This window comes from Rhipicephalus sanguineus, chromosome 10, assembly GCF_013339695.2.
Source record: "Rhipicephalus sanguineus isolate Rsan-2018 chromosome 10, BIME_Rsan_1.4, whole genome shotgun sequence".
Lineage (NCBI taxonomy): Eukaryota > Metazoa > Arthropoda > Arachnida > Ixodida > Ixodidae > Rhipicephalus > Rhipicephalus sanguineus.
In genome coordinates, this window is record NC_051185.1 from 63,038,561 (window position 1) to 63,049,263 (window position 10,703).

The 10,703-nt window shown below is 45.1% G+C and overlaps 1 protein-coding gene across 1 annotated transcript; it reads right to left on the reverse strand.

The window, feature by feature from the left end:
* Nucleotides 1-6,704: 6,704 nt before the first annotated feature.
* On the reverse strand, nt 6,705-7,982 carry LOC119406437 (uncharacterized). Its single transcript, XM_037673184.1, has one exon. It carries the CDS (start codon nt 7,947-7,949, stop codon nt 6,705-6,707), a length of 1,245 nt encoding a protein of 414 aa, XP_037529112.1. The 5' UTR covers nt 7,950-7,982.
* Nucleotides 7,983-10,703: the final 2,721 nt, after the last annotated feature.

Consider the following 10,703-nt stretch of genomic DNA (forward strand, 5'->3'; position numbering starts at 1 on the left):
TTTTGCGCGTTTTTACACACGCACCAACGTCCTCGAACTCTGTGACCGGAACTAGGCCACGCTGATGCCGCTTGACACATAATTTTTTTTCATTCTGTTGTTGCCCCAGCACTAACACAACGCTTAAAGATGGATAAGCTTCATTCCGCACCGCATTACTTAAGTTAAGTAGACTTCAAGCCCCTGTGTGGAAACGCGACGCAAAAAACTGCAGCGCGTAGCAGACGCCCCTCGCTTTCCGCGCGCTTCCCGAGCGCGGAAAGCCCACGGGTCCGGCGCAGCAGCGGCGCGGCGCGGGAGTTCACGGCAAAAGGCCCACGCGGGAGCCGGCGCTTTGGACACTCCCCCTATTCTAGGTCACTCTACTCTGAGGTGTACATCTCCGTAGACTCCGAGATGACCGCGGCGGGAGGTGCGGTTTAAAGAACAGATATATTGTTAAGCTGACGCTGAACACCGTGCCTTCACAATTTTTTTATCTAGCTTTGCTTTCTTTATTTCAGTATCAATGCAGTATTGCAAGATAATGCTTACATGCATGAAAATTATTGCTATTGTTTAGGAACTACTTTCTGTGTAGCGCGGAGGCATGCAAAATATGAGCAATACGGCCTCGTGGGCGGAGCTTATATTTATTCTTAGGCTGTCACCAACGTTTTTAGATTCTAAAATTTAGTAATCTAAAAACGTTGGCTGTCACCGACTATAGACACAGAGACCCGCAGTCCGGCACGCTGCGAATCTTTATTGTTCACCTACGCACAAGAGAAATATCCACCAACACTACATTGCAGGTCAAGATCCAGTGCCTATATATACGGGGTGGCCGGTGAACGGTTTTGCAGCGCGAGCAGTCGTTTTTTTTTTTTTTTTAATGAAGAAACTCGCAAGCAGACGCTGCCTGCGTCGGCGTTCTCTCGCGGGCGAGGGTGCGTTCTCGTTCATTGTGAGCTGGTAGATCTGGTAGATCAGCGGTCATCGCAGAAAGAGCGTTTCCATAGTCAGCGCGCGCCGTTCGCTCTCTCTCGCCACACGGCGAGCGCTGAGGCGGTGGTGCCCTCTCTTGCGCTCAAGCAAATGAACCGTCACGACAGCAGACGACGATCGCCGCCGACACGCCGAGACAGGGGCGTATCCCGTGCCCGCCCCCCCCCCCCCCACCGAAATTTTTTTTCACCATGGGATACAGAAAACAAAATCATCACTCGACCCCACTTATCTGCCCGGATCCAATGTCAGATCAAGGTGGTGTCCCCCCCCCCCCCCGAAAAAAATTTCTGCCTACGCCAATGCTATATACGTGCTCGCAAAGAGAAGAAAGTTGCGCATGTGTCCGCCATTTTGAAAGTTTATTTAAGAGAGAAATGCATGTAATTACAAAAAAAAAAATACTTTTGGGGGCCAACAAACTTGCTAAAGGGTCTTTACCTATTGTTATCAGGAACAATAAAACACTTCTATGGTAGCTGCTACAGTGCAACAATATCAAACAAAAGTACCAGAAATAAATAAAAGAAAAACTCACAGAGTCCTTTATGCACTTGCCTAAGACCACTCGAAAGCGAAAGCCATCTTCTTATTTTTCTCCGTCGAGTGTACTAATACTCCTTCCTCCTCCTCCTCCTCCCGGGAGCTTTCTGCACGTGGTTTTGCACTGCCTCCGGGATCAGCCCAGCATTGACCAGGCGACGATGGCATGTGATGACGTAATCAAGTGACATCACGTGATGTGACGGCTTATATAGTGACATCATGATGGTGCCGCCGACGCCGACTTTTCGCGTTTGATGAAGCATCTAAGGCTTCCGCCTTAAAATGTGGTAGAAGAGAAAATGCCACACGTGAATTTATTCCAAAGCATACGCATTAAAGTCCCTGCTCGCGAGTGCAGGAGCCATGCATAGCACATTTACGCCAGGAATTTATACCCCCACCCCTCCAACACTTCCCTAAACCAACAACCCCTGGAGGATCCTGACACCTTCCATCCCACCTTACAGAGAAGTACTCATTTGAAAATACAGGCAGTTGAGAATAAAGTGTTCCTTCCTTGTTGTTGGTATCAACTTTTTAATGCTAGGCTATTCAATTTGCCTCATTCCGCAGCTGCAACAATGACACGGCACATTATATACCGTCATCCCAATCGTGACATCCGCGAGTTTCTTTCAGAGGAATGCGGAACGCCTACGCAACACACTAGTACACCAGAGCTCTTATTTATTTATTTATTTATTTATTTATTTATTTATTTATTTATTTATTTCAACATACTGCAGCCTCGAAGGGCTATCGCAGGAGTGCAGGTAGTAATTACAAGAACTGATATACAACACAAAATAAACTGGACATGAAGATCAATGGTTAGTAACGTACAATACGGATTCAGCATGTGGTAAAGATCTAACATGCGCGGATAAAGCATTCAATATTTCCACAGTGTGGATAAAAAAAAAACAACCGGGGGTATGCACGCCGTTAATCCGACTCGCGATGTAGGCAAGAAACCATCATCATCATGCCGGCGCGCGCTAAGCATAGCTGTGCTAAAGCTCACTTTAGCTGTGCCTAGTTAATCACAGCCAAGACCAATTAAGCCTAGTTGAGCACAATAGAACCCAATTAGCTGAACATAGTTACGATAATTAAGTCACATCGTAATTAGTCATAATTAGGATAGTTGAGATTCTGGTGTGCTTAAAGGGACACTAAAGGCAAATAACAATTTATGTCAGAGTGAAAGCTCAATGTATGACAACGTCTAAAACGGCAGTATTATCAACAGCAGTGCCCTACTTACTCAGAAATTAAGCTAAATGTATCTAGAGTTACTGTATTAGAGCAGGGGGAGGTTACTCCGTATACCTCCCATAGGACGCCTTAATTCATGACGTCAGCGCTGGCAGCGCCAAACGTCCCTTCAGTTACTATCCTGGCGGCTGGGATTCAGAGATTCGAACGGCAGAATGGCGGCGCACACGGTATGCGTCGTCATGGCAACACTAACACCAGCCGCGCCTCCTCTCCTAGCTTCCTCGCGCGCGCCGGGTTTTTTTCTTCTTTTTGTTTTGTTTTGTTTGCGCGCGCGCGGGCTCCCTCTCCCTTTCTTTTACGACCTCCTCGTCCGCGTGCCGCGCCGTGCAGCGTGCCGGGCGCTTTTTTTTTTTTTGCATCCGCTGCGCGTACTGCGCTGCGCGTTCGTTGCGCGTTTGAATGTGCGCAATTTGCAATCAGGCATTCTGCAAACAGTGCAGTCGTGCAGCATGTGCCAGAACGCAAAAGAATGAATTGCACTCACAGCACAAAATATCTTTGGTCTCGTTTTATTGTACTTGTTTCCGAAAATCATCATTTTTATCAAATGTCGGGCGATACGGGCTCAGGAGATTAACAGAAGTTATCAACAGGAGATTAACATACACGTGTTCATGATCACTAAACAACACGAAAGTTCTCGGCAAAGTTAAGAACTTAAAGAACAGCGGAATAAAAAACAGAACATAACACTAGGGATAATATTCAAAAACACAATTTTTATACTGAAAAAAGTGCAGAACAGCTTCTGATATATGCGCACGATATTGCACAAAATTATCATAACTAACAAAATTGAACATTCGTGGAATGCAAAAACAATGAAAGCAGTCGAAATACCTAAAAATAGAATAATAATGTAAATATCATTTTAAAGATGTCAAAATGAACTCCATATATAACACAACTAATATTGGCAGCACTTTATTGACTACATTTCCAAAAACGTTGATTTTCATACAACTAGTGATGATAAACGCGGAGAAAATGAACGGCTGATATCGGAGGATTCATGGCATCTCTTCTTGAAGTGCGCCGATTCTGCAATTCTTTAGCTTTTCTCTGGGCGCACTGATCAGCTGTGTTGCGTTCCGAAATACACCCTGAAGAAAGGGGCAAGTTTCAATCAGATAATGAGCGCCGTCGACTCGTGCAAAAGTGAACTCGTTTGTTCGTCTCAGAGCAGCACAAGTTTTCATACATCTACCTAATGTCTCACAAACGTGGTTATAGGCGATGGCGAGTAATTAACCGGAGACAAATGCAAAGCACACACTCAAGCACGCGGTTCTGTGAGAGTTGTAAACCTGTAACTATAGTTACGTCGCATGGGCTTCATGTCCGCTGCTTATTCGTATAACGATTTAAACGCAGCATCGTGCCCTTTTCAAAACTTTTTCAAACAAATTTTTGAAAACATTAAATGACGCCCCACTGCAGAGAACAGCTACTCGGTATGGGCGTGAATTCAAAGTGACACAATGAAGACCGCGACTCAAAGGGCACGCTCACCTGTCGTTCTTCTGGGGGCCGGCACATATATTCCGGGACTTGTTCTGGGAGTATTCGAGCAACAAAGCACTATGCACGAACAGCGCGAGTTGTAAAACATCGCGTCGCACAAGCACACAGCGAGCGAGCACCATGAAACGGACACGCGACGACGGCTAACACATGCCTTACCAACGCCAGACACGAAACTTTCTAACGGATTTCAAAGTCGGCGGCGCCAGCAAGGCGGCGGAAAGCGCGTCCCGCAGGAAAGGGAGTTGATCCCACCAGAGAGGGGGTTGAAGAGAGTTGGGAGGTAAGGTCCCTCTATCTTATTGGGAGGAAAGAGACGGAACGCAGATTTTAACTCTGATCCCAGTCAATAGATGGCGCCTCAATTTGCCATACCGATCACGTGGGTTTCTTCACTTTCTAATGGTACATTCGACTGGTCGTTTGAGAGCGCTCTGACTGTGTTTGAAACTGTTGAATTCAACAGCTTTAAACCTTTTCAACGAAAACAAGCAGGTATGCAAGTCATCTTTCTCCTTCCTGATCATGTTTTGACCCGATAATGTTAGTAGCAATGGTTAGTTGCTATTTTACACACTTTTTTCAGCGCCTGCGGAGCGCTCGAAAACGACCGGTCGAATGTACCATAAATGTATCTAAATGTATCACACGATGAGCGCCACGCGTGGGACATTTTGGAAGTGATCTCGATGACGTGGGAGAGTCTGAATACAATTAATCACTAGTAATCAAACTACCTGCAATAAAAAAAGAACCTTCCGTGCATCAAGAGACGTAAAAAATGCTGCTTGTTCGTTTCTGTTTGATTCATGAAAAAAAGAACCTCTTTGGCGTTGCCATGGCCATGGGGAACGGCGCGCGTGGTTCAAAAGTTCCGTTTTCGCCGAACTGCGCTTCGCCCGACACCCTGCTTCGCTCACGCGGTCGCGTCTCAGTGGTAGTTTCGGTATCGCGTACTGCCGCGTGTGTTTTGCACGCTCGTGAAAGTCGCTCTGATAGAATTTTCGACAAAATACAGCATGCATGTGACGTTGCCGTATGCCCAAATGGTGCACGCCGCCAGTGCACGCCGCTACGCAGTAAAGGCGGGCAACATTGGGCACGGCATCAGTGACGTGCGAAATACCGCTTTCAGGCGGGTGATTTGAAGTGCGCTAACGCGATGCGGACCACTAAAACGTGATTTTATTTCAAAATAAGCACTTCCTTGGCACAAAAGTAGCACTATGAAGTTTCTGGACTGCTATTTCAACAATCAACGTTGACTTACTATTTGCTTTTAGTGTCCCTGTAAGTCATATCGAGCTCGGCAAGATGTGCGGAGCTAAGCCTAATTAGTGCTAATTAGGTTAACTAGCTAATTAAGTGTAGGTTGACACGCGTTGCAAGCTAACCGAGATCAAGCCTCGAATATGCAAAGTAAGCCAATTAAGGTCATTAGCTTAATTAAGCTACTTAGTGCTGTGATTGCAAAGCGATACCCAATCGAACCCGATCGATACCTAGCCATTACTCGTCATTTACAATGCGATCACGTGAACACTTCCTGCATCGGCGTGTGCCTACTCAAGCCAGCACCAGCTGAGTGCCGACCAGCTCGGCTCTGTCCCAACCTTGCGCGCAAGCTGCGCAATTTTTTTTTATGCATGAAAAAAAAAGAAACCACACGGTCGGGCTTCGGTGGTCAATCGTCTGCTCAGAGCTAGCTACGTTCAATTAAAGGGGTACTGACACAAAAATTTTGGTATCGCGTTTTTCTGCTGCAATGTGTTGCTGGGGGCCTGTTAGTCATAACACGGCACATCGTTTGCTGCAGCGCGCGACAGATAATGGCAGGCTCCTCATTACCGACCAGTGTCAATTTCGGTTTCAAAAACGGCACGCCTCCGGATGCAACTAGTCCGTATGGTGTAGACAGAGCCGCAGTCGCAGAGAGGACTGGAATGCTGGCGAGCGGCAGCTGTAGCGATGCGCCTATGACTTGTCAGTCAGTCGCGTTTCCCTCTCTTCCTGGTCTTTCTTTTTAACACGAAAGTGTTTTATGCCGGGGTCCACCAAGACTTTCATGACGCATTTCCGTCACGGAAGTACGTCAGCAAAATGAACGCCATCAGATGGCAAATAAAAAAAACCATAAGAAAAAGTTCCGTTGACGGGAGTCGAACCCATGACCTCTCGGTCCACGACGATGGCTGGCGGGCGTTTACCTCACTGAGCTACCGCCAAACTTTTTTTTTTCTCTTTAATGCATGGTAATAATGTCATCAAATGTCGCCATCTATTACAACATAATTCATCGCTTTAGAATTACACTCACATGCACATATGCACAAAACACACATAATTTCACATAGTCCAAGGAATCTTCAAAAGTCCGGTAAACAGACACAAACGTCCAGAAGGCCAAGCCACGCCGAAACCGGGTCAAAAGTCTCAGCAACACTACGCACGTTAGCTGCTTCTTCCCGAAAGACAGACCGTGTCGAGCGAGGTGGCTCAGCATGTCTGTCAATCATGCGGCTTCTCCATAGCGAATATAGACCTAGCAGCATGATTAAATCATATGGTGCATTATTGTTGATGCTCTTTTTGAACGGCAGGAACCTCACACCATGCGATGTAATTGGAAATTCTTTTCTGAGGGTTCTCTTAAGAATGTCCCAGAAATGAAATGCATCACGACAATGAATAAAACAATGCTCGATTGTTTCAGGCTCGTTGCATAGCCTGCAATTTACAGACCAGGGCACGTATATCCCTTTTTCATGAAGCCATGTCTTTACAGGTAAAGTGGATGTGTGCAGCTTAAAAAAAAACGTTTTCACAGCTGGCGATATACACATTTTACGTACACGGCAGAATGCATCATGACCAGAATGAGATAAATATTGCTGTCGGTAAACAGGTTCAGGGAAAAGGGTGTTTACAAGTGCGGCGGTTAGCGTCTTTCTGTCCACGTTGTACAAGTACTCTAACGTGAATCTGGCTTTCAAAAACTGGACAGTGTCGACAATCTCCTTCAAGAAACCCCATAAGTGCGATTCTTCCGCCACTCTTGTTGTGACAAAAAGAAAAGAGAGATGGTGAGAAAGACGGTTCCGTATAACAGCCAGAAGAAACGGGTGGCAGACATCCTTAAGGTAGAAAAATCGCATCACCAGCTGTCGCACAAACAAATGCACAAGACTAAGCCCACCCTTTTCAAGCGGAAGAAAAAGGTTGTCCCTTCTCATGGCTTCCCATGATGAACTCCAGATAAAGCAGGCAAATATTCTGTGAAATGCCTGAATATGTACTCGAGAGCAGTGCAATACCTGTAAAATGTAGATAAGCTTTGAAGCAAGAAATATGTTGCATGCTTTAGCTTTTGCGAAAACGGAAAGGTCGCGTCCTTGCCAAGTGGACACCTTGCGACGGATAGTGGTTAACGCGGACGTCCAATGAGGACCACTATTACGGTAGTTATCAAGAGGCACACCTAGATAACGGATCGGAGTGTCATCCCAATGAATATTTGCAAATACCGAGGGTGTTAGAGCCCACATGCCCAGCCAGAATCCTCTGCTTTTTTCGAAATTTATACTAGCTCCGGAAATTTCACAAAAACGCATAGTAGTGTTTACTGCTTCCTGGACACTCGGTTTATCAACGCAAAAGAAGGCAATGTCATCTGCGTAAGCTAGAATTTTAATCTCCTCAGCTTCATATGTATATCCTTTAATGTCAGAATTAAACAGCACACTTAAACAAAGTGGTTCCAAATATATTGCAAAAAGCAAAGGCGAGAGCGGACACCCCTGACGTACTGACGAATTTACCTCTATGATACCTGAAAGCGTGCGATTCACAATTAATCTTGTGGTGCACCTTTTATAACAAAGTGATATGCCATTGTACAATACATCTCCTAACTGGAGATGTCTTAGCAGTCGGAACAAAAAATCGTGCCGTGCCTTATCAAAAGCCTTAGCAAGGTCAATCTGAAGAAGAGCTACCTGATTCATGCTACCATCAATACACTCAAGGACTGACCGTGCTATATGAATATTCGTTTGTAGAGCGGCCTCGAATGCCACATGTTTGGTGGGCACCTACAAATTTAGTAATCACTGTTTGCAACCTGTTCGTGAGTATTTTCACAAATATCTTATAATCAACGTTACATAAAGATATGGGCCTATATCCAGTTACTCTCTTTAATACTTCACTGTCGGTACTTTTCGGGATCAAAGTTGTATGTCCTTGATAGAAAGAAGGAGGAAGTTCGCCACGTTCGTAGGCTTCTTTAAAAAGTGGCTCAAGAAAAGGAATGAGAAGTTCTTGAAATTTGAGGTAAAATTCCGCGCTAAGGCCATCTGGACCTGGAGTTTTGTTTTTCTGCAATGTTCCGATTGCAAAATTAATTTCCTCCTTAGTTATAGGCCCCTCAACGGTGAGCCGATCATCCTCCTGTAAATGTGGCATTAGAGTAATGAAACGGTCAGCTTTTTCTTCGTAGTCATCCAGAAACTCAGACGAAGTGAACAGGTTCTTGTAATGATCTTCAAATGCGGCTCTTATTTGCTGTGTCTCTGTGCATATGGTACCGCATGATTCAATTTTTGGAAAGCGCGTATCGCTTTTAATCCCCAAGAGCTTTTTTGGTGGGTTCATCTTCAGTGAAACGAATAACACGTGAACGAATCATTGCCCCTCTGTATGATTCCATATCATGTTTCTGTATTTGTGCTCGAACTATATTTATTTCATCCCCGTACAATCCCGTCTCCTGGCTTTCAAAAGCATGTAGCTTATTAAGTAAATCGTAAAGATAATGTTTTTCAGCCTTTTTTCTTTGGGCTAGCTCGCATGAGATACCAATCGCTTCGTACTTAACTTTTTCTTTGAACATTTCCCATTGAGCAGAAATTGGCAGCTGCCGATATTGTGTTACCTCATGGAGTAATTGTTTGACTGTTTTTACAAAACATTCTTCCTGCAAGAGCTGTACGTTTAGCTTCCATAATTCCCAGTTTGGGGGGACCTTACGAAATTTTCGAGGACCCCATGAAACAGCTACTGAACAATGGTCTGTGAAAAATATAGGCTTTACAGCATAGTTGTGAACGTGAGACCAGAGGCTTATAGAGACATACACACGGTCAAGCCGAGCATGAGAGACCCCTTGAAAGTGCGTAAACCTTAACGAGGAAGGCGCATGCTCTCCCACATCTATTAGATTGTGGTCATTCATTAACTGCTGCATAAAGCGGCACTTGCATCATAACGATTTGTTAAATATGAGTGATCCCTAGAGTCACAAACACAATTAAAGTCCCCCAACACAATTAAATGTCTCTCAGTGTTTAGCAACGAGGCTAAGGACAGGAAGAAAGCCTTCCTTTCATTCACTTTTAAGGGAGCGTAGACGCAAACAAACCTCCAATTATGATAATGAAAATGTCGCAGCAAATAAGACGGCCTTCCCCATCAACATGCAGCGACATCAAAGAGTGGCTCAACTGCTTTCTAACTAATAAAAAGCATCCAGCGGAAACACCACGTGCTTGACTAATGTACAATACATAATCTGGAAAAGTTTCCAGAGCAAAGTTGGCATCACGAGCCGATGAAATCTTAGTTTCTTGCACTACAGCAACGTCAACGTCACGTAGTTTAACTGCCGCTGACGCCTATTCGGCGCGTTTTCAATACAAGTTTAATTTGGTCAACGCTTTAACACACCATGAGGTGGCAAGCCTAAACCTCGCTCATAGCATCCATTCATATCGAAAAATAGCTCTCCGACGCTCGCCTGGCTGTCGCACCGCGTTCCCTGCTCGCCCTCTGAGAAGTAACGGCCAAGCTAGAAGGAAGACACGACGCGTGTAGCGTTTCTCTTCGCAGTTCACGACGCTTTGAAGGAGTGCATATCGAGCATTAGAGTTTATTATGTGCTTTGATGCCATCTTTGCACGGGATTCACCCATATGCGGTGTCCACGTATATGTTAAGAACTTTAGCTACCGGAAGGGTTAAATTATGATCATCTGGGTTAGTCGTCGGTGCGGAGATGTGCCACTAGGAGTCAACGTGAGTGAGATGCGTCCACATCAAGCGGTGCTATATCTGCCAAACAACAGCAGACATTGTACAAGCTCTCATGTATCAATGCACTATAAACAATAAACTACTTCTGTGACCACACGTTTCACTTTCGTGTTATACCGATTCCTATGACGGAGGGATCAACCATCATTTTTTTTACTTTATTGTCTCTCTTTTTTTAAGTTGTTCCTACGTTTTATTTTATTGTAACTGGTAGGTGGTAGAGCGTCCTGTTCAGCTAGGGCGTGGTTTCCACCAGGTTTCCACGCCCACCCGAT

Coding starts and splice junctions, on each gene's coding strand:
- LOC119406437 (XM_037673184.1), bottom strand. CDS start 7,949: ATGCGTTTTTGTGAAATTTCCGGAGCTAGTATAAATTTCGAAAAAAGC.